This window comes from Otolemur garnettii, unplaced genomic scaffold (genome assembly GCF_000181295.1).
Source record: "Otolemur garnettii isolate 467f Iridium unplaced genomic scaffold, OtoGar3 scaffold00107, whole genome shotgun sequence".
Lineage (NCBI taxonomy): Eukaryota > Metazoa > Chordata > Mammalia > Primates > Galagidae > Otolemur > Otolemur garnettii.
In genome coordinates, this window is record NW_003852502.1 from 5,357,225 (window position 1) to 5,381,986 (window position 24,762).

Genomic DNA, 24,762 nt, shown 5'->3' on the forward strand with positions numbered 1-24,762 from the left:
GCTATCCAGGTAGTTCGGTATTACAGGTGGACCTAAAGATTTAGCTGTCCAGGTGACATCACAAGAGCCGGTCATTCGTACAGCCCACACCACAGTTTCTTTGCTCTCCTCCCTCGCCTGAGCAAGAATAGGTAAAATTAATTTAACTTAATAACATCTTTTTTTTTAGCTTTGTAGAAAAAAGTTAGTTTTTATATCAGGGGAGAGAAAAAAAGAGGCTAGTGAAAGCTATTTCCCATGGTTTTACACAGTTTTACACATATAAAAACATCCCACCCCAATCTATGTACCTCCTACACCTATCACTAACTTTCACCCTTTACATACACTTACCACAAGAAGTGTTGATGGTATCACGGAGTTCTGCATATTTCCATTTACTCAGATCATATTTCTTGGTTCCAGCAGCTGCCTTGGTGGCTTGTACAGCAGGACCTCTGTAATTATTACATATTTTTGCATTTTTAAACCAGAAACATGAAGGAAACATTAACTAGAGAGGCAAGAAAGTTTGCCAAGGTGAGAACTGGAAACGGCAACTAGAAAAATGGAGAACTTTTGTGTCTCTGACAGATGAGAGATGAACACTGGAGTACTTAAACTGAAATTTCCCAGCAAGCTACTTGCTAGCTATATTCCATTTTAAATTCTAATATCCTATAACCACAGACTTCGCCCAGACTTCAGTTTAGATGTTTATACTGATGGATACATGAACATCCAAAGTTAAAAAATACAGACATTCCTCAAAATCGAAAAAGAAACCCTCAGCACACTTAAAAGGTCATTGGCAGCACAGTAACTTAATTGTTTATAAGCCGTGAGCCACACAGGCAGTCACCGGCAAGGAACGAGGAAAGCTGCACGTGGACCAACTCCACCCACATCCTGGCTCTGCCATCTCCCCAGCATCAGGATGTCACAAGGTGCACAGGTGAACGGCCACACTGCAGCCCACTGCATTTGAGGCCCTCGGATCCTGGAAAGCCTCTCACTTTTCAGGTTCCACTGTTAAGTACAACACTTAGAAAAGTTCTGCAAGCGGACAAAACCTCGCTCTCATATTATAATGAGTTATGACTCCTTAATTAACGGAAGAGGTTTTAGCTCATGACATAGATGACAGAGACTTCAATGGGCACAAGAGTTGTATCATACCCCATTTACTAGGAACATTGTATAGGAAAGGAAAAAAGATTTAAAGCACTCAATAAAATGGGATAAATTGAGCCTTGTCATCATAGTGCTACTCAGGGCTTAAGACATGCGTTTATTTTGCACATAATTTGAGATTACTCAGAAAATATAGAACAAATTATTTTCTGTAATAAGGGAATGTTGTTATTATTATTTGGGGGGGTGGGGCCAGATTCGAACCCCACACTTCTGGTATACGGGGCTGGCACCCTACTCCTTTGAGCCACAGGTGCTGCCCTGGAATGCTATTTTTCAGCAAAAGATTATACTTGTGCCAGGCATGGTAGCTCATGCCTATAATCCTAGCACTTTGAGAGGCCAAGGTGGGTGGACTGCCTGAGGACACAGGTTTGAGACCAGCCTGAGCAAGAGCAAGACCTTGTCTCTAAAAATAAAAGAACGCTGTGACAGGCTCCTGTAGTTCCAGCTACTTGGGAGGCTGAGGCAAGAGAATTGCTTAAGCCCAAAAGTTTGAGGTTGCTGTGAGCTGTGATGCCCTGGCACTCTACTGAGGACGACATAGTGAGAGACTCTACCTCAAAAAAAAAAAAAAAATTATACTTGCACAGCGAGGACACTGAGAATAAGCCATATGACTTTAAGTTCGATGTAACAAAGGGCGTTAAAACACGTCACATTTCAGGACATGTAAAGAAGTTGGCACAGATGTTAAAATAGCTAATATTAAAGAACTAAAATATTGTTTCTCAGGTATCACAAGAGAAAATGCAGCTTCATCACCTGCTCCTGGGAACATGCATGGTGCTTCCTCTGAGAGAGGCACACCAAGCTCTAACGCCCACGAGCGGCTCCGAGTCCTCAATATTTCCCCAGTTTGGATCATTTACCGTTACATCCCGGCAGGCCGTCAGGACACAGACAAGGCTGATGTTACCGAAAGGGATGTCTGAAAATGCTACCTTCTTCGTGAAGTAAAGGAAATTACCCTTTCAATATTAAATGTAACAAATAAATGAGGCACCTTGCCTCTTTAAAGGGCCTACCTCCGCTTTCAGGCATTACCCACCCACATACTTCAAACTGTGTGCGAGGGTGCTTCTTAGTTACACGTAAGGCCGGCTACAGAATAATGTGTGGCCCCTTAGTCTTCCCTGTATTTTTCATGATTGAAATCCGTTTGAGGTCTGTCATAGAATCTTACACTCTCATGAGCTATGTGGCAACTTTCCACGCAGCTTCTTGTTCCTAACTGCTTTACTCAAAAGGAGCCAGCTGTGTGCCAGCAAGGTCTATTATCCTTAACAAAAAAATTATGCTCTAACACTCACTGCAATATTCTTTTTCTTTTCTAAATCCCTAAGCCACAATGAATCAAAAGAAAACAAATTCTCTTTTGTTCTAGCCCTTCCTGGAGGCTTTTCTAGGAGGGAAGCTGAACATTATTATGTATTTTGTTGCTGCCTTGTTTTCTTTTGAAAGGGAAGGTAAATTTACATAATATACAGTCTTATAGAGTGTCAGAATGTACCTGAGGTTTTAGAATATACATAAGGTGTGTTTTGATTCTTTTTTAAAAATAACATTATGTTTAAGTAATTATTGCCTACAGTATGGTTTTCATATCACTAATTTTTCATTCGTATTACCTCAAACAAAAATACATCTGCTTAAAAAACACAGCCAGCATCCAAAGTAATGAATAAAACACATTGAAAGGCTTCTCTCCCCCACTTCTGGATTATTGAAACAGTACAACGAAGACATAATTTACTGATTATTTAGACTCACTATAAAGACAATCATGTAAATAATCCAGCAATGTAGTAACAAAACTGACTTGATTTTTAAAAATACAGTAACACCTTGTATTAACTTTATACCTTCAAAACTGAGAATTAACATGTTATATTCCTATCAACTTACAAAGTAAAGGACCAGATCCTGCTCTCAAAGTTACATTCTTTGGTGGCTCAATCTACACCAGTGTTTTTTCAGCCATGCTCTAGGGCTCAGCGGCCCTGGGGAGCCATGCTCTCCCTCTCTCCCCTTCAACTAGGCCCAGTGGTTCCCAGACGAGGGGCAACACTCCAGCCTGTTGATACAGGGAAGGACCCCCCACTAAGGCTGAGTTGGGGGAGGCAGCACCAGCAAGGAACTCTCCCAGCCAGACGCCAGTGGTACCCACACTGAGAAAAGCCAGTTTATAGAAACATTGCTTTTTATCTTTTTTCCTGTGTTGGGCAGGGTAAAGGGGACATGGTATTTCTTGTACAGAAAACTCACATGGAAAGAGCAGACTATTCTTGTGACACAGCGGTTCTCAACCCATGGGTGGCGACCCAAAGGAACTGTATTAAAGGGCGGCAGCATTAGGAAGGTTGAGAACCATTGTTGTAGCAGGATCTGGTCCAAATAATCAAAAGTAATTTAAAAACATGATTTTGAGGTGAACACTCATTTCCCCACATCACACTGCACTAACCTACTCAACAATTCTGACATTTCCTTGGCCATTTGTTCCCTATAAGAAAAATGATAATACAACACCGTTATAAAATAAAAGACACAGTATATAAATTACTCTTAAGATCTAAAAGCATAATTAAAATATTTTCAATATGATTACTGACTCATTAACCATTCACAATTATATAGATTTACAAATATCTACATATACTTTTCAACAAGTCTATCCATACACACAACAAAAATTTGTTTAAATCCAGTTATAGTTATTTGAACACATCTCCATTTTTGCAGTAGCAACTTTTAAATAAAATCTCCTGAAAGCTATGCTACTAGGATGTTTTTCTGTGCACAGAATACGAGTGGCAGGATATATAGACTCTTTATCAGGACTTTGCTCCAGAGTTGCTTAGTAAACGTTAATCAGACAAGGGATGGTGGTGAACTGGGCTGTTGTATTTTATAGTGTCAGAGTTTAAAAAAGAATCTGATGTGTTTAAAGCTCTAAAATTGTAATCAAAGCATGTTTTTTTAAAGAAGGGAACAGCAGTACAAGGACTTATTAAATGAAAGATCTGACGCATTCTGACCTTCTAATGATAAATTTCTACCAAAGGCAAAAACTTCTTTTTCTGCTAATATCCACAAAAGTATAACTTTTCTCAATATTTGGTTAAATCTGTAGAATAGTTTCATCGTGTTTAATGATCATTCTTTCCTTGCTCTTTCCTTCCTAATTTTTTTGCTTGGTTTTAATATCCTCAAAATTTTTCTGGGGGTGCAAATACTGCATGATTGAGAGGAGATCGCAGATGGCTCTATCCAGAACTTCACAAGGCCCGTTCACAAGGCCGTGGCATTTGAGTGCCCAACACAACCCTGCGGTACCAACGTGCCCGTGAAGCTACAGCCTTCACTGGGATTCTGTGTATCACAGAAGTATCTGATCGCTTCATTGTTCCCAATGCAGTTACGTGCAAGTACTTTCATATTAAAATAAATCAGTATGTTGTATTGCCTATCCTATTGTTTTTCCTTTTATATAAGTTGCATCATTTATGAAACACATTTTGCTGCTGGAGTCTGACCGAGTGGAAAACCGTTACTAGAAAGGTCACAGCTGCAGTCCTTCAAGCTGTGCAAAATTCAGATTTTGTATGTTCCAAAACTTATACGTATCTACACACAGCACACACAAAACATATGCAAAATGTACTTAATTTATATTCTGAATGTTACTTGGATTCTCTCTCTATGGGGAGGTTTCCAAAGAGGTACATTTGCACCAAAATTAACACTATAAAAATAACTTCAGCTTATGACTTGCTTTAGATATAATACAATGAACTATCGCATATATTGAAAACTCAGTATTTTATTTATCCTTATTACTTCCACATCTGATTCTATAAAGATGTAAGGTAAAAAGCAGTTAAAAACACGAAGTGGGTGCTATTTACACACAGACAGCAGAAAGAAGGAAACCAAATCATGAACTCCAGTGTTTAGGCACCAAACAAGAACATCAGACATTTTTTCCTGGGCAAAAAAAATGAAAAATTAAAGTGTTATTTCATCCTCTTTTAATAAAATAAATTAATTTGAAATTTGCTCCAATGAGGAAACTACTTCTCTCCCCAAACGACCCACAACGTATCACAGAAAGGCAAAGGGAAACAACATACGGCGTCATTTGGGGTCTTGTTCCACCACTTCTGTGAAAAGAACATATTTTAGTTAATATAACCAGTCTGGATTGTGACAATCTTGGCTGTGTGAATTTTGTTTCAATTTCTTTACTCATTGATTTTAAAAACGCAATCATCTTTAATCTACACGTAAGATCACTCCGAATTTTAATATATTTTTAAAATCTTCATTAGAATGATTAGGAAAAAATAAAGGCATCCAGTGAAAATTAGAGAGTATTACATAATACATCACATTTAGATTAGAACATTCATATATTGTGAGGTTAGTCTTTCATAGAATCTGCACAGTACTTTAGGTAATCTGGAACCTTCACTGAGCATCAAAGATCACATATATAATTGATTGAAATCGTATTTTAAAACATATCACACGTGTGGAAAACAGTTCTTACGCAGCAGTCACTGGGTGGGACTCCAAGCTGAAAAGGTAACTTAAAATGTAAATTGCAGCAGAATCAATCCTCATACATTTTTTAACACATCACCGAACTCAAGAACAACATTTATGCAATATATTAACTGGATCTATTAGTATAGAGTATAAATGTCTTAACACATTAATTAAGCAAACTAGATGAGGTATATATTAGCCAGTGTGATGTAAGTATTCCTAATTCTTTTTCTCTTCATTTTTTTTTGGCTGGGGCCAGGTTTGAACCTGCCACATCTGGTACGTGGGGCTGATGCCCTACTCACTGAGCCACAGGCACCACCCAGTATTCCTAATTCTATATGGAATCAGCACACTGTACCCCATAAATGCACTAATGTATACATGATCTATGTGTTTATGATTTAATTCTACTTATAAAATAAAATGGGTTTACTTAGCAAGTTCTCACACATGAATTTGTTATAGAACAAAATTCAGTGCTAACAAAAGTAAAATAAACACTTAAAAACATTCAGTGATAGCCCACAGAGTAACACTCAACTGCCAGACTTGGAAGTCAGGACAGTCTGTCACCCGTGCTGAAGTGCCAATGCTGCAGGACAGAGTGTGAAGTGACCAGCAAGGTCAGAAGGAGAGGCACACCAGGGGACCTGAGAGTCAGGGACAGCTTCCTGGAAGGGAGCTGACAGAAAGGATTTGAAGGGCACCCCGGAGGAGGGACACCACACACAGATCTGTCCCACAGGAGAAAGAGAACTAATCCTCTGCCTTCCAAGTCATAAGGGCACAACCACCTTCCAGGTACTTAACAGTGGTTCCATTACCTTGCTAATTCTGCTTAATTTAAATCACAGGTAACTGGTCATTTACATTAACAGTACTAAATAGTCTGTCTACTCTTCCTTGGAGACTACTCACCCTGGAAGAAGGGCACCCTTCTGAAGACAGGAAGGAGTCTGCACCTGAGCCAATGTCTTATGCACATTTCACGTAATGTCTTATGCACTAGACACAGCTGAGAATTTCAAATGCGTACACACAAAGCTTGGCAACTCCACTAACAAGCCCTTTATAAAGGGACTTCAGCCATGACAAAGCCAGCTCTGTCAACTCACAGACAGCAGGGACAGCAGCTGGGAGAGCTCAGTTCAGGTACACACAAAGGCTCCCAGACGTTCTGATAGAACACAAGTGGAAGGGATTGAGTCTGCATGTACAGAAGCCATAGCCAGGATAAAAAATTTAAAATACAGTAAAATGTTAATAAAGAGCCAAAATAGAGGACTCAAACCCAACAGATTAATAGTTATAATACACGTGTCTTTTGTCTGTATAACCTTATTCAGTTCATACACTAAACACTAATACTCTGATACACAATCAGATCCTAGCTCTCCCCAGTGCAGTCACTTTCCAGAAAAAGCGTGAAGACAGCTTAACACACCCTTTTCTCCTCTGTCTTTGTTTTTAGCTAAATAAAATCTGATCACTAACTTGCAACTGCAGCCTTTCCCAAGGACATAGCTCCTTCTAGTGGTAGTCCTTTAATTACATTTTGTCATGCACAGCTCTGAAGTTCTGAAAAGCCTGGTAGCAGAGACCTATGTGCCTCTCAGGATATGCACAACAGACACACCTACATAAAAATGAACCTCATATACTAGTTTTGTTTTGTTTTTAGAAGTAAACAATTAAACCAACTAATATTTACACATTCTAAGTGTTTAAAAAAATAATCTGTTATAGTAAACCTTTCTGCAACTTTTAATAAGAACCTCCATCTTCCTCCACAGTTTATTTATAATATTTAGGAAGAATCTGGAATCCTGAGAAGCCAATATATTTCAATGCATTTTATCTTCCTTTTTGGAAAGGGAAATCCATTTGTTCTGAGACACAGCAGGGTAAATTTCTCCTCATTCCAAGTGTGAGGGTGTATGAAACGTTCAGAATATTTTTTGCATTAGGAAAAAAATCTCAACCTCAAACATAACCAACTGCATTCAGTCTAGTCACTGTGCTAGTGTTTGGTGACAGGTGTGTAGAAATTAGGTGTCTACCTAACATACAATACTCTCAGACAATTTCAAAGTCAAAGTTGAAATGTTTTCTTAACAGGAACATTAATAAAATTGTACAGTTTTTTTGTTTTTTGTTTTGAGACAGGGTCCTGCTCTGTCACCTGGCCTAGTAGTATCTTCATAACTCACTGAAACCTTAAATTCCTGGGCTCAAGCAATCCTCCTGCCGCAGCCTCCCTAGTAGCTGAGACTACAGGCACCCACCACCACACCAGACTAGTTTTTTTCTATTTTTCTATTTTATAGAGACGGGGTCTCACTCTTGCTTAGGCTGATCTTGAACTCCTGGCCTCAAGCAATCTTCCCACCTTAGCCTCTCAAAGTACTGAGATTACAGGTATGAGCCACCATGCCCGGACCACAGTTTTATTTTTCAACAGTTTAACAATTTTGTGGAAAATCAACTGTTTCATTCTCTCAAGTATAAAAGCATATGCAAATAATTTTTAAATGATTTCATTTGAAATATATGTCAGGACCTGTGGAATCTGATTTTCTCCTGCTCCTTTTCAGACGGGATGTGAAGCAGAGAGGTGAATAAAGCAAAGTAGGGGGTGCTACACCCAGGGCCCAGTACCTGCGGAGCGCCGGGTCGGCCTGGGCCTCGTCACTGATGAGCTCGGCTTCACTCTGGGCGATCCTCAGGGCCAGCTCGCGGTCCCTCCGCTCCTGCTCCAGAACCGCCTGCTGCTGGGACTCCTCCTCCCGCTGTCTGGCCAGCTGGGCCTCCACTTCAGCCTGCAAGAAGAGAAAGGCATTTCACCAAGAGGTCTTCACTGTTGCACTGGAAGACTCTTGTGATTACTCAAAACACAGACAGCATAACTGTTCTGTACACGTTCTTCATTAAGGGATATGCAGTGTTTAGCCACAGATATCTTCAATCTGTATTTTCTCCTGTAACGATTAATGCTCCAAACATATCCCATTTTTCCTCATTCTGTGAAACTACAGACCCCAAACAATGAGTATCCTAGGTATCCCATTAACACCAACAATCAGACAGATGGAAACAGGAATTTAAAGTGCCGAGTATGAGGACAGTATGTTAAGAAAGTCGTGACAAAGAGAAAATAAAATGCACGATCGTGCCCTCTCAGACATGAGACTTATGAAAACTGGGTGTGGAGAGATTAACCGACTCCTTATCTATCAAATACTAGTATCTACAAAGTTATATCGCAATATTTTAAAACACAGTATTTTACAAGTGAATGTTCATTTGACTTTGCCCTAAATACAATAACAATACTAATATTTACTGAACTAAACACTATTCTAAATGCTTTGTGTTAATTCATTTAATGCTTGTATGACTATTATTTGCCCGACTCTACAGAGAGTAAACTCTGACCCACAGTTACTCATCATGACGTGTGAAATGTCACAACTTTGTCCGTAACACAGCCTGGGTTTGAACCCACTGCCCTACCTCCAAGGTCCCTTCCCATAACCACTTCAGAAACTGCCTTTTGCCTCTGGGATAAACCAGCGACAGCTTATCTAGCAAATAAACATCTCATTTTCACTTCTTTTGTAACTCTAGGATCCGACTTCAACAGAAAATCATGCCAGTGGGTATATATCCACCTGAATGCGCTTCTCATCATCCTCCCGTTTCTTTCTCTCTTCTTCTTCTTGTTTTCTCTTTGCTTCCATCTCAAGTTTCCTAACAAAAAATAAGAGAAAATAAGGAATCCTTCAGAAGGCAATTTAGCTATTAATAGGCAATAGATTAGGGACTCAAATTAATCCCCGAACCACATACATCATCAATTTATTCGAAATAAGACAAAATCTAACTCTACTGACAGTAATCCTACGTATATAAAACAAACACAATTACATTCTACAACTCTTAACATCTCTATAGAGATGAGCCTAACCCAGGCTGCCCTCGCTCCCTCTCCAAGTCACTCGCACTCCATCTCCGTAGTCTACAGCAATCTTCCAAAATGCTATCAGTTTTACATCTACAGAAAAGTAGAAGTGCCTTTTATCTAGCTTATAAATTAATGTGCAGGTCACAGCTTTAAAAAAGGAGAAATCGGCTTGGCGCCTGTGGCTCAAGCGGCTAAGGCGCCAGCCACATACACCTAAGGTGGCAGGTTCGAATCCCCAGCCCAGGCCCTCCAAACAACAATGACGGCTGCAGAAAAAAAAAGGAGAAATCCTCGGGTATGAGAAGTTAACCAAAATTCATATTACTGTTAAAAATGACATTAGGTTATCATTTGTCTAAAAGAAGCTAATTTTCTCAACTTTCGAACTTATTCCAAAATCAATTCATTAAAATAAGAGTACAGTTTTAAGAATAGTCATCAAGGACCACCCAAACCAGAGTCCGCCCCCTGCTGGGGGGAGGCCTTACATCCGCCTCTCCTCCTCCTCCTGCCGCCGCCGCTGCTCATCAGCTTCACGTCGTTTCCTCTCTCTCTCCATTTCCTCCTGGATGCGCCTCAGCCTTTCTGCTTCTTCTTCCTGCTGCTTCTTTTTCTGTAACGCACTGAGAAGATCCTCAGAGCTTCTGACCAGTGCGTCATATTCTCTCTGTATCTGGTCCCTGGTCATCATAGTGGACTTAAAAAGCAAACCAAGGAACGGGTGCTCAGAAACTCCTCTCTTGTGTCGCACAACAATGTGAACAGACTTAACAATCCTCACCTGAACACTGGGAAATGGCTACAATGACACCTCTGAATGTCTGTACCACAGTTCTAAAAAAATGCTCCAAAATGCATGCACACAGCAGAAACTGGGAAAGCTGTAAGCAGTAAGCCCTTTTACAAAAGCACTAATGAAAAATCTTTTTAGAAAGTTATCTCTGCGCAGTAGTATTTGACTCTATCTCCTATTGATCAACTAATTGGTATCTAAAGGTGTACTATGAACAGAGTAATATATTATAGTTAAAAATTATTTTTTAAGTAAAATTTGCGAATTCAGCCAAAGGTTACTAGTCTTTAATAATAATGTTCAAAGAGTACTTAAGGAATATTTAAGAAATTACTAAATACATCTTAGAGTGTTGGATGATTTTCCTAAGTTAGCCTTCAAAAAACGTGGCTGAGTTAATTTTCATTGATGATAATATCACATAAAAAGGGGTGGTCCTTGACGAGTCTATAACATCAGCCAGGTCTATCCAGAGCTTTTTTAATTCCTTTACTGATCTTTTTTCTCCTTTCTACATCCAAGATTTACCACTGTCTACATAAAATATCTGCAGAGAAAAGATGAAAAGCCCATTTTAAGGATTTACTACATTCTGAATAACTGTCCTGATGTAAGAAAAGCATTAAAACCCTAAAATATAATTGAGGAAAAGGTAAGGACAGACAGTTGAAATAAGGTTAACAAATGAGCATACAGAAAATATTCTAACACAATTAGTAATCATATGAGTAAAAATCAAAGAAGAGGACCCATTTTTTTCCTACAAAACTGGGGAGGAAATTATTTGCTACTTGCATAACAGTTAATTAAATTATGTTATGGCCTCTATGAAGATAATGTGTTAACAAGGACAGGGCACACAGCATAATGACAAAGGTATAAACTGAAGTGCATATTATGGTAAGAACTATGTACAATGTATGCATATGAGATTGTAAGGGAACTATGCAAGAATGTGCTAGTTGAATGTTAGCTCAAGAGTTTTGTCAATTCTCTTTAAATGTTCAATATTGCATTACTTTTATAATTTAAAAATTAGTTTCTAAAAATAGAAAAGCATGAAACAAATAAAAAAATTATTTGCATTAACCCTAAGTCATGATTTATGCAAAAGCTCACCAACATAATATAGCACTTTAGTTGCTCTTCTGAGAACAGACCTATTTTTCCTATCAACAAATAAAATTGCATAAAAATTGTCTTCTTGGGCAGCGTCTGTGGCTCAAAGAAGTCGAGCACCAGCCCCATATGCCAGAGGTGGCAGGTTCACCCAGCCTCAGCCAAAAACTGCCAAAAAAATTGTCTTCTTTAACATTTTGCTATGAATTATTCAAATGTAGGGAAGAGTTGATAATATGATGAATATCCATATCCACTTGCCATCATTGACATTTGACACTCATTAACTTTGAAAATTAAGAACATTTTCTGTACAATTTCAATATCAATAACAAAAGATATTAAATTATAATAAAAAGCCAAAGTCACTTGAGTTAAAATTACATACCTTAATTTTGGCCATCAAAGTATCAATAGAAATTTCAAGATTCTTGATCTGTTTATTCATCTCTGGTTTTCCATCTTTCAATGCACTCACAACTTCATTAAACTTATCAAGTCGCTTTTTCAGTGTGCCCACCTTAACCAGGCCATCAATGCTGCACAGATTATAGTTCATCAGAGTTTAATTTCACCATTTAATGCTTTAGGTAGAGTTTTCATTTATAAAGTACTAATCACATATTGCTGAGCAGAAAATTTCACTTTTGTTTTCAATATTATTTAGAATTCTCTTTTTCAGATCTCTTGTTGAGGGTTAAAATAATCAAATGTGGGTCAGAGCGACCTTGACACCTGCCAGCAGGATGACAGCCTTCTATGTTTAGTCTAGAGAGTCTGAGAATTCAAATTACAGAAGAATTTAGAAGAATCTAATCTCTTTGAAAAGGTATGTTGAATTAACAGATATTCAGACCTCCAACTTTAAAAAGTCTAAAATGAAAGACTCAAGTAAGAAATAAATTTAGTAAGACTAAATTTACAGTCAGACAATTTCTACACATGATCTTGAAAAATATGGCCAAAATATTAATGAGATGTTTTTCAAAAAACAATGTCAATTTGACATCATCAAGACTCTAATAAAACTAAACAAAATAAAAGTGCTTCTCTTGGCTCAGCGCCCATAGTACAGTGGTTGTGGCACTGGCCACATGCACCAAGGTTGGCAGGTTTGAAACTTGCCTGGGCCAGTTGGACAACGATGACAACTGCAACAAAAAAATGGTTGGGCATTGTGGTGGGCGCCTGAAATCCCAGCTACTTGGGAGGCTGAGGCTGGAGAATCGCTTAAGCCCAGGAGTTTGAGATTGCTGTGAGCTAAGACACCACAGCGCTCTACTGAGGGTGACACAGTGAGACTCTGTCTCCAAAAAAAAAAAAGTGCTTCTCACAATCATTTATTTCAACTTGTGATAGTGTTTTCATTTTTGTAAACTACTTCAAAGCCTTTTATAGAAGGAGGCAAATAATAAGTTAAATGAATAAATTAATTTCAAACAAGTATTACAAATAACAGGTTAATATACCATTTTGTCAAGAACATGAGAAAACTCCCGAGGTATCCAAACTGTTTAGTGACTGTATTGCCAGTTTACAGTTGGGTAATTAGGTTTTTTGCAGGGTTATTTGAGGCACTATTCATCTTACCGAGGTTTGTGTCTCCTTTTGCAAAGCCACATTCGAATAGTTTTTTGCATTTTAATGCAGGCTTCAGCTCGATATTTTATTTTGTTTTTCACTATGTATAAAAACAAAATAACAAAATTATTCTGTTTAAACCGGGCATATGATATACAAAAAATTACTTATTTCCAAACATCAATCCTCAAGAAATATAAAACTGATGAACATATATCAGACAAAAACATAAGAAAGTTTAACGTTTCTTTAATTTCTTATATTTTTTTAGACTTATCACTAACCTGAAGCTCGAAATTTTTTATACTTCATAAAATTAAGAGCATATCATGTATATGGCCAGGTTTATATTTTAAATGCATGATTTCCTTATAATGTTACCCTAGGGTTTCTCCAACTGTCCTAGACAACATTTGTTCTACGAAATATGAACAGGTGTCTTGAAAAAAGGATTTATCTGTCAAATTGAGTTAAGGAAAAGCCATGCGTTTCCCTCCCTTCTGAAGATTCGCAATGAACACAGAGAGGAAGGCCTCTGAGAATCCTACAGTAATCTACTCACCTCGAGTTACCCAGAATGTCTCACGATGACCTGACCTTGAAAAAAATTTTTTTTGGAGATAGTATCTCCTTCTGTCACCCAAGCTAGAGTGCAGTGGCATCATCATAGCCAGCTATTCAGGAGGCTGAAGCAAGAGGGTTGTTTAAACCCAAGAGTTTGAGGTTGCTGTGAGCTATGAGGTAACAGCACTCTACAGAGGGCAACAAAGTGAAACTCTGTCGCAAAAAAAAAAAAAATTAAATAAATATCTTTAAAATAATTTTCTAATTTTTTTCCCAAATGTATACTATTTTCAGAATTTCGATCTTTTGGGATTCCAATGTTCGGGATTATGGCCTTTGGGATTGCGTCTTCAGGACTGTGATCGGCTCCCTGTTAAAGACCAGGATCTAAGAAGGGAAGGTGGGGGAAGAGGCTAAAACAATGGGAACCTCATGACCATTAAATACAGTCTAAGAACTTAGACTCTGCCTTCTACAAAGGAGAGACCTAGAAGGCTTTTAGTTTAGAGCAGGACTCTGGGAAGCCAGGAAAATCAGTCTGAGAGCCAGTGAAATTATTATGCCAGAGGTGGATGGAGCTACACAGAGGTCCCACCAGTGAAAAGGAAGGAAAGTCAGGATTTGGAGGAGGAATCGGCAGGACGCGGTGACGGTCAAGACTTCAGGGATAAAACCAGAGAGGCAACTGCAATTTTGAAATTTTGGGTCTGTGTATTGCAGATGCTTCGTAGATGGAAAGAGAAGTTGTGGCTTAAGTCTGTGAGATGAATGGAGGTGTCAGAGGTACAGGGTGGGGGGAGAAGAGAATCAAGTCAGTGGATTCTGTTTTGTGTAGGACACAATGAAATTAACACTCCTATAACACATCCAGATAAAGTAAGTCTTACACACTCAACAAGTTTTTAAAGTCTAACAAACACTAGCTTATCACATACTAGATATGAGGTATTGCTTAAGGACTAGGGACACGGTGTGAATACAAGTCGGTCCCTGGTGCCCAGCCTTCACCTCTGAGACAACTTCACAACACGCCAGGAACCATCTCACTTCTGAAACCACAAAGCCGTGGTGGGAAGGAGGCACCTACGTTTGATGACGGAGAGTGAGCACCACTGCACCTTCTTCCAGCGGCTGCACACGAGCCAGTGATTGACTCTCTTAACCAGCTCTGCCAAGTGGTCAGGGTCAGACTTCATAATCTGGTCAAATTCTGCAAACTGGAAATTAAAAAGATTTAATGTCAGTATTAAACATATGGAAAGATACTAAACAAAGGGAATTCAAGTCCCAAATCTAACTTTCTGAAAACGGTGGCATGCCATTACACAGATATGTCTTTACAGAGCGGATGGCAAACCAAACACACACGCCCACATCTGGCTTCCTTTCTCTTCCTTCCTCAGACATTTTTGGACGTAAGGGAAGCTACTCATTGCTAGGTAGCGGATTCAATAATAAAAGCAGGAAAAAAAGTCTTTCATGACTTAATTAATGAGAAGTTATTGAGAAAAAAATGAAAAAGGACGACTATATCTCTGAATTGGCTCCCACACCTCTCCAGATATCCTTATTAATACCCAGTAAGTGAAGGTCAGCTGTACAGTAGGAGGTACCACATCAAAACTATTCTGTCTCTCCTAACTCCCATCCCCATTTTGGTCAGAGACAAGAAATTGCTACTAAAAAACAGACAACCCAAATAAAATTGAGATTTATTGGCACTATTTAACCAAATCCTTGTGATTTCTACCCTTTGCCAAATTACCCACTATAGTATTAAGGATGTCACACACCAATCAATCAATATAATGCCTCTGTACAGTCAAAGTTAAATTAAAAGTACATAAAAAGATTAAAGAACTTTGAATCTTTGCCTTAGGCCAGTAACCTCATGCCTTGGCCCTTTAATACAGTTCCTGTGGGTCATGACCCATAGGTTGAGAACCGCTGCCTTAGGCTTTCAACAAATCCTGCAGATAATTTTTCTGGAAGTAAACAAGACCAAGTGCTTTGTGTATCAAGCTATTAATTCTTAAACAATTACTACCATAGTAAAGTGTCAAGTCTATGATAAACATGCATGATTAAATTTAAGCCAACTATCAATATTTATATATTTTTTCTGTTAAATTTTCTTCTTGTGTAGAGAATGGTATGGTTCCTCTGTAAAAAAAAAAATATATTCATAGGGACATTTATACATTAGTATTGCATACACACCTTTCATCTGTCAAAAAAACATAAAACCAGATTTATTTATGATGATTAACTTATCTTTCAAGACGTTAGAGATACCTATTAACGATTATGCTAAATCCAGCAAGTACGGCTAGCTATATATCAATAGCAATAATCACGTTAAAAATTATGAAGACACAATTATTCAACGTTAAATAAGTTAGGAATGGTGAAAACAGTATCACTAACAGATTAAAAGTAGCATTTAGATTTCTCTGTATTGAATTTCCTTAGTTATGAAGTATTCTGTAACTCAGTCTTAGTATAAGAACCTGGGAATACTAAAACTATACAGGACCATGTGTTAGCCTAAAAAAATTATGTTACATTCAAAAGTGTTTAAACAATTATTTATTGTAGAGCTTGAGAGAGGTCGGCATGAACTCCAATTTCCTTTTCCTTATTTATATAACTACACTTCAGTGGACCTTGTTCTCACAATGAAGACCCAAAAGTACTGGGAAATATCTCAAATCACTGAATATTTAATTCATATGTTTCAGAAAAGCTTCTGATGTTCAAAATGAAAGTATTTTCTTTCAATACTTAACCAAGTATTTAACCCTTAGTTAAGTAAAAGGTCAACCAAATAGAGCCCTGATTCTAATACTTCAAAAGCTGAATAAAACTGTAAAAAATACATTCAAACATTACACACCGTAACTTCTCACCAGCAAGGAAATCACACACACACATAAGTATTTCATGTTGTTAGTGACCATATAATTCAAGGATAACACAAATCACTAAATACTTAAAAAATATTCACTGACCCTAACTATCCATATTCATAATGTTAAAGTTTAAAATAAAAATATATTTACCTTGCCAGGTCTAAAAAATACTTTGGTTAAGCCAAATTTGTAGTCAATTTCATTTAAGCCCAAAGCTTTAAAAAGAGCCTAAAAAAAAAAGTCAGAAAGTTAAATGTCAACTACTAATTAACAGGAAAGACAACTTTACAGCTAAGAAATTTCAAACTGGGTAGCATCTGTACCTTACAAAACAGCCTTGGATCCAGTCTTGCAAGTTTGTCTGGCATATACCTTTTATACATGTTGTAGAGCTCATGAAAGGAGGCTCGGGATGGAAAACCACCTTGCATCAAGTCCAAAACAGACACCATACCTAGAGTCACAAACACCCACAATCACTGCCAATCATCGTACAGAAGGCCACAGTAACTTTTGAATGAGCAAACAATTTTATAAATTAACATTTAGAAAAGTGAACTTTACAGGAATTATCAACAAGGAAATATTGCATAGGGAACTATAGTATTGATTATGATATGCCAACTTATCCATCACCTAAAACTCCTGCAGTCAAATTTCACCTAAAACCAGTAAGACTAACCCTTTCCTAGAGGTAAACTATTGGTCTCTAGGGAGCTCAAACTTAGTTTGTGTTGGTTTTTTTTCCTGCTAAAAACCTGTGTGTCACAAACACGGTATGTAACAAGGCAAAGTCCAAGTCCCTGAGGTTAATTTTAGGATAAGCTTTCTGAGACAGTCTGCAAAAAGTTATCAAATACATTCCCATCTTCTAGCCAGGACTTAAACAAGGAAACCGGGAAAGAAAAGAGAGTTCCCTATTTTACCGTAAAGACCCCCTTTCACTCACCTCTCCAAGGAGCTCATCTATTGGGATGAAGAGTCTATAGGATGATTATTTATTTGCAGTGTAACTCTAGAAAGTGTTTAATTTAAGTCAATGTGAGCGTTTCAGTGAGAACAGTGTTAACAGGAAGAGAAAGACTCAGTAACTGCGAGGAATGCCAGAATTTCTGCTTATACCACAATCTGGATTTCAATCTCTGGGACTACTCAAATCAATGGAGAAAATAACATTTCCAATAAAAGGTGTTACCACAAACAGCCAGCAATTGGGACAACAAAAATAACCGTAGATCCTTACCTCACTCACAAATCCTTACCTCACAAAATAAATTGTTGCTGTCAAAAATTTAAATTAAAAAAATAAATAAATAAAATTTTAAACGAGTGAATTTTTGAATTTCAATCTATTTGGCAAATGTAAAAGAAAAAATTCGGTAGTACTTAGAGCTGATAACAGTGTAGACAAACACACACATGCATTCTTTTTTTTTTTTTTTTTTTTGAGACAGAGCCTCAAGCTGTCCCCCTGGGTAGAGTGCCGTGGCATCACAGCTCACAGCAACCTCCAACTTCCGGGCTCAAGCGAGTCTCCTGCCTCCACCTCCCAAGTAGCTGGGACCATAGGCGCCCGCCACAACGTCCAGCTATTTTTTGGTTGCAGCCTTCATTGTTGTTTTGGTGGGTCCAGGCTGGGGATTCGAACCCGCCACCTTAGGTGTATGTGGCTGGCGCCTTAGCCGGTTGAGCTATAGACGCTGAGCCCACACATGCATTCTTAGTGGAAGAGTAAACCAGTATAAAATTATTAGATAACAATTTGGTAGTACTGTATTTATCCCATTCGCTCAGTAAATCTATTCTACAACTTTTTTTTTTTGGCCAGGGCTGGGTTTGAACCCACCACCTCTGGCATATGGGGTCAGTTCTCTACCCTTTTGAGCCACAAGCACTGCCCACATCCTACAACTTTTTATTATAGACCGTAGACAAAGATAAGCATGGATGATGTTCAGATGTCCTCAGGACCACTGTTGTTTATAGAACAACATAAATAAATATGAAATAGAAAAAAAACATAAATAAATACGGATTGATTAAATTATGGCACAACTAACCTAATCAAAGAATATATTAATTAAAAAGAACAGAGCAGAATTTTATTTAATCAGTATTTTTCCCCCGATTAATATAAGGACACATGTGATTCACTGACACTGTCTGCTCACATCAGGTCGCACTGAGCAGTTGGGTCCTTCATGCGGGAGGTGATTTAACCAGTATAAAAAGTATATCCAAGACGTTAAGTTAAAGGGCCAACGCTGAGAACTCAGGACTTCTTCTTACTTATCATATTCCGTACTGTTTATTTTTGTTACTGTGAACATAGCAACTATTTTAATTTTAATACTAATTAATGAAACACACAAAGGAAATCATTCCTATAAGAGAAATTCTCCAGAACTCAGTTTAGTCCTAGGCTCTGCGTGGAGAAATTAAAGTTTGGTTGGTACTGTCACAGTGCTCAGGCTAGAGATGGGAGGGAATATGGACATTCAAGGGACTAAAATGAAAGCACGGCTGGAGCACAGAGAGGAGAGAGGCTGAAAGAGACAAGCTGGGGCCACACTGTCTTGGAGCTACGATCACCGACACACACGGACACACGTTATGAAAATGCGGAAATACCTGAACATTGCAGTTGAGATAGAATCTGAGCGCCTTCAAAGTGGTGGCTTGTCATCTTTAAGTTAGGCTTGATGCAACGAATGAAGCTCGCTCCCTAGGAAAATAAAGGGACTTTTTGAGACAACAAATATATTAATAGCATCCTTTTTTTCTATTTCTATGAAGATCAGCAACTTTTAAAGCAAATTAACATAAACAAAACTTTTGTTATTTTTTCTGTTTTTATATGGAACAACTGTTTAAAAACAACTACGTAAAGAATAAAAAATTTATTTAGCACACTTTTATAATTTCAAGCTTAGAATGAATGTTTGCATTATAAAGTAATAATACTTGAAAAATATTACAGTTTGTATTTGAATGCCAAAACAGCAAAAAGGAGAGTCTAACACATTCAAATATGTTAATCTTAATGTACATGTGATTTTATTCTGTATTTAAGCGTCTTTGTATGCTATATTTTTTCAAAATTACCCCATAAAAAGAGGAATAAATAATAACATGCCCTTTAAAATTTAGGTCAAAGTGTTAAAAAGTATTTTCACTCACTCGAATTCAAAACTATATACCACTATACATTTCAAAAGTTTTGTTTGTTAAGTAACATTTGTAAAGGCTTAAAGGCATTCATTCTGAATCAATTATCAGCTTATGCTGAGTGAGGCAGAAAGGATACTGGTGATGGGCACAGTGAGACTGCAGGTACTGACCCCAATACACCAGACATTAAATAACTACTTCTCTTCAGAGTAGTTCCCTGGAAAACTGACTAATTCAGCAATGATGTTCATTGCAAAGACTTCTGAAACACATTTTAGAAATGTCTTCTTTTCAAAATGACTATTTGAAAACAAAAAATACTTGGTTAAGTTCTGTGGATTTGTATAAAATGATTACTTTGGAATGATGCTTCTTTTATAAAAACCACATATTAAATTTATTTCAATGGTGTTTTTATCCATTTCAGAAAAGGGGGGTATTCACTAAAGTATACAGGTGAAAAAACAGGCTCCTAATAAATTCTGCCTTTATAACGAGGCATAAAAAATACTATGTCCATTTTTTCCACATCAACATTGCCATGTCTCAAAAATATAACTACAAAAGTAATAAACTGAGGGTGAATTACATGTTTAATCTTTAATCTTAAAAAACTACATTCTCTCCTATAATTACTGACTCTTTTTTTTTTTAGAGACATAGTCTTACTTTGTCGCCCTCGGTAGAGTGCTGTGGCATCACAGCTCACAGCAACCTCCAGCTCTTGGGCTTAGGTGATTCTCTTGCCTCAGTCTCCTGAGTAGCTGGGACTAAGGGCACTCGCCACACGCTTGGCTACTTTTTTGTTGCAGTTTTGCTGGGGCTGGGTTTGAACCCACCACCCTTGGTATATGGGACTGGCACCCTACTCACTGAGTCACAGGTGCTGCCAATGATTCTTTTTTTTCTTAATTACTGATTCTTAACACCTTCCTGTAACTACAGGATAATTTTAATTTAACAACATTCCAAGAGTTCTATATACTGCTGAAATAATCTGGCTTTACATACATTTGTGACCTTTCTCTACAACAAATCTCATCAAAATGGTAACCATTTAAAAAAAAAATTTTTTTTAAATAAAGGAAATATGGTCTAAAATATATTTCTAATTATTCCAGTGTTACTGTGCTTACCTGGAATATGCATAATTAGTAATCACACTTTTAGAGGAACATTTGAAAAAACAAAACAAAACTATTTTCTTTTTAAGAGTACTCACAGTACTTCGCAGTTTATCCAGAAGCAAATTCAACTGTGTCTGTCAAAGAAAGGGAATCAGTTTATTCCAAAAAGCCAAATCACAGTGTCACGGTTTAATAGCAGATCTCCAGTGTTATATAAAATAACATGCAGTGACATCCGCACACAGCACACCACAGCGTAGCAGCCTCCTGAGGCACAAGCTTCCCACCAGACAGCATCGTGCAAAATGGCTAGCTAACGTCAAGGACAAGGACCTACTTCACTTACACAGAACTTTTTTAATAAAAAGACTAAACATCAGCAATGCTGAAAAGCATATTCACATTTGTGGGTGGGATGAATGAGGAGATGTGCAGGCAATGAAAGTGGGAGTGCTGGGGCTGCATTTAGTGAGTGGTAAATGGCCCAGCACCTGAACATGCACCAACCAGGCGTGGGGTGTGTCACACACCAGTGAGAACCAAGACGGGTTTAAAACACTAGAACTGATTTATGCAACATTTCGCACAAGCAATATTGTCCTGACTACCTACAGAAGTGCTCTTTACTATTTTAACACATTTCATACTTAAACTATTTTTTTAAAATTTGGACAATTTTCTTTAAAAAACTGACAATGAACACTATAAGTTATAGTGCTGTCCTGTTTTTATAATATTGATCCTAATTTTACTCGGTTCACTACTTACATTTCTTTGTTTTACCACTTTGCAGAGTAAATTAATTATGTAAAATTCTTATAACTGGGTTTTACACTGAGATGCTTGTTATTTTTTGTTGTTGTTGTTATTGTTAATGTTTTTATTATTTTTGGTTTGTTTGGTTGGTTGGTTTTTTTTGAGACAGAGTCTCACTTTATCACCCTGGGTAGAGTGCCGTGGTGTCACAGCTCACAGCAACCTCAAACTCTTGGGCTTAAGCAATTCTCTTGCCTCAGCCTCCCAAGTAGCTGGGACTACAGGCACCCACCACAATGCCCAGCTTTTTTTGTTGCAGTTGTCACTGTGGCTTAGCTGGCCCAGGCTGGGTTCAAACCCACCAGCTCCGGTGTATGTAGCTGACGCCGTAACCACTGTGCTACGGGCACTAAGCCTTATTTTGGGGGGGGTTTGAGACAGAGTCTCACTTTGTCACCTTCTGTAGAGTGCTGTGCTGTCACAGCTCACAGAAACCTCAAACTCTTGGGCTTGAGTGATTCTCCTGCCTCAGCCCAAGAGGGACTACAGGCATTGGCCAAACATCTGGCTGTTTTTAGAAACATGGTCTCTCTCTGGCTTAGGCTGGTCTTGAACTCATGAGCCCAGTCACGGCACCCACTTCGGCCTCCCAGAGTGCTAGGATTACACGTGTGAACTACCACACCCAGCCCTCAGATGCTTATTATGCTACTTACAAAAGACAAATTAAAATGTTAGTTTTTAAGTTAACACATGGGGTATTATATTAATCACAGCTATACTTAGTAACAGGTCTCCTGCACTGAATGCTTTCTATGCTAAGCACTACTCAAAGATTTTCATAGGTATTACCATGTTTAATCCTAATTTAGTATGAAACAACCAATCCTGACTAAGGACATATTAGCTTCATTTTTCAGGGTAAAGCAATGAGGTTGAAGGGGATGAATAACTTGCCTGAGATTACTGGAGCTAGTAATGGCAAAGCCACGATTCCAACATAAGCCTGACACCAAATTTCATTCTCCTATCCATGATACCACCACAAACTCCATTTTAATAGCTTAAGTCTTGTCAGTATATATGTATACTTCACTTAATACTTAAGTCTTATATATCAGGATGTATGATGTATATACGTATACTTCATTTAATACTTAAGTCTTATCATTACATATGAAGTATATTACGTATTAAAATGGAGTTTGTCGCTGAACTCAAGAAGGAGAGACACACCCTACTTATCTGGATGACAGAGCTATGAGAATCTTAATCAATCTGGACCCCTAGAATAAGAGCCAATAATTTGGAAATAATACTATTACAAAATCCATGCTCCTTAATCCACAGACTAAAGCACAGTGCTCTCAAAAAAATAGTGATAAAGGCAAAAGAGTAAAAACAGCACAATTAAACTAATAGTAGCTGAGAAAAACAGAAAGAACAGCAGTCAAGGACCATAAGGCATAAGGGTAAACAGCCATGTGTAACTCTTACATTCTCTTTGTATTTTATTCATGTTTATAATAGGGTAAGATTTCCAGCAAAAGGGATAACTATTTCTGAAACACTAACAGTAAAAGGGTATGTTTTATACCCCGAAAATTACTTCTTGGTGGAAAATTTTTGGTCCTCAGTGATGTCAGAAATGTAAATGTCACCGTAAGTAACAGCCAGTTTTGTTCTGTCTTCCATACTTCCAAACTTGATTTAAGGAGCTCTCTACTATATCTAAAATTAAGAATTACTATTAATACTTCATCTCGAAAAACATACATGAGATATTTTCAGTATCACTCAGCCGTATCTTTTCTTTTCTTTTTTTGCTGTTTTTGGCTGGGGCCAGGTTTGAACCTGCCACCTCTGGCATATGGGGCTGGCACCCTGCTCCTCTGAGCCACAGATGCCACCCTCAGCTGCATCTTTTTATAGTCTAAGGCAGTGGTTCTCAACCTTCCTAATGCTGTGACCCTTTAAAACAGTTCCTACGGGTCGTGACCCACAGGTTGAGAATCGCCAGTCTAAGGTAAAAAACACAGTAAGGCACTTTCAAGGCTCCACAGGAAGGATTATTTAAACCTAAGAAGAATTTTAAGAATGTTTTGTTTTTATTGATATTGTCTAAAAACTTAAGTTTTGTTCTCATCTACAATACCACTATAATATTATAGTAGGAAAACACTTCATGAATGATAGCCGTTTCACATAGGCTAATTATACTATTTTTAAAACCAAATGTTATCAAATGCCTAGTCAGAAATTAAAGAAGATCTAAATAAGGGGAAAAATTATTGCTCAGTGAGAGCATCAGGAACTCACAATTAATATAACTTATAACAAAAGTCAAGGCTTTAAAAAAAAAAGTCAAGGTTTTTTATTCACGACCTAAAAATGTATTACGAACTTTCCTCTATGCTTCTGTCTAAGCTTTAGAAAAACCTCTTATAAATGTGATTTTACCATGTTAGCTATTGAGAGCCCACTTCAATCCACAGGGATTTACAGAGGTTCATACAATTAGCAAACAGCCCAGTATTCTGACGTTTAAGTTTTCTTCCTGATTATATCATTTTTAATATTTAAAGTATATATAAAACTATACTCTATGAAAATGTATATGAGATAAATTAATTCTTTCTCTTTGTCCTACATATTATAGTTTGTTATTATAGTTTAAAAACGCTTACGTGTGGCTCGGCGCCTATAGCTCAACCGGCTAAGGCGCCAGCCACGTACACCTAAGCTGTCGGGTTCGAATCCCCAGCCCGGACCCGCCAAACAACGATGATGGCTGCAACCAAAAAATAGCCGGGCGTTGTGGCGGGCGCCTGTGGTCCCAGCTACTTGGGAGGCTGAGACAGGAGACTCGCTTGAGCCCAGGAGTTGGAGGTTGCTGTGAGCTGTAATGCCATGGCACTCTGCCCAGGGGGACAGCTTGAGGCTCTGTCTCAAAAAAAAAAAAAAAAAACGCTTACGTGTTTAAATTATTTTTCCACACTAAATATTCAACAATTAGAAACAATTGGCAGTGCTCTACTTCTAAGA

General features: G+C 37.9%; 1 protein-coding gene across 5 annotated transcripts in view; it reads right to left on the bottom strand.

Moving 5' to 3' along the window:
* MYO6 (myosin VI) overlaps positions 1–24,762 on the bottom strand; it is a 151,377-nt gene that overhangs the window by 12,522 nt on the left and 114,093 nt on the right. For 2 of the 5 annotated variants that reach the window (XM_023517267.1, XM_023517266.1), the window contains exons 19-32: positions 21,057–21,095; positions 19,295–19,388; positions 16,987–17,117; positions 16,814–16,891; positions 14,839–14,968; positions 13,197–13,287; positions 11,995–12,145; positions 10,183–10,391; positions 9,402–9,480; positions 8,389–8,549; positions 5,729–5,755; positions 5,310–5,336; positions 3,641–3,679; positions 334–437 (exon numbers count right to left, since the gene is read on the bottom strand). In XM_023517267.1, the coding sequence (XP_023373035.1) occupies positions 334–437; positions 3,641–3,679; positions 5,310–5,336; positions 5,729–5,755; positions 8,389–8,549; positions 9,402–9,480; positions 10,183–10,391; positions 11,995–12,145; positions 13,197–13,287; positions 14,839–14,968; positions 16,814–16,891; positions 16,987–17,117; positions 19,295–19,388; positions 21,057–21,095 (1,360 nt within the window). The remainder of the gene's footprint in view (positions 1–333; positions 438–3,640; positions 3,680–5,309; positions 5,337–5,728; positions 5,756–8,388; positions 8,550–9,401; positions 9,481–10,182; positions 10,392–11,994; positions 12,146–13,196; positions 13,288–14,838; positions 14,969–16,813; positions 16,892–16,986; positions 17,118–19,294; positions 19,389–21,056; positions 21,096–24,762) is intronic. The other 3 variants (XM_012809530.2, XM_012809529.1, XM_023517268.1) reach the window with 2 other exon arrangements.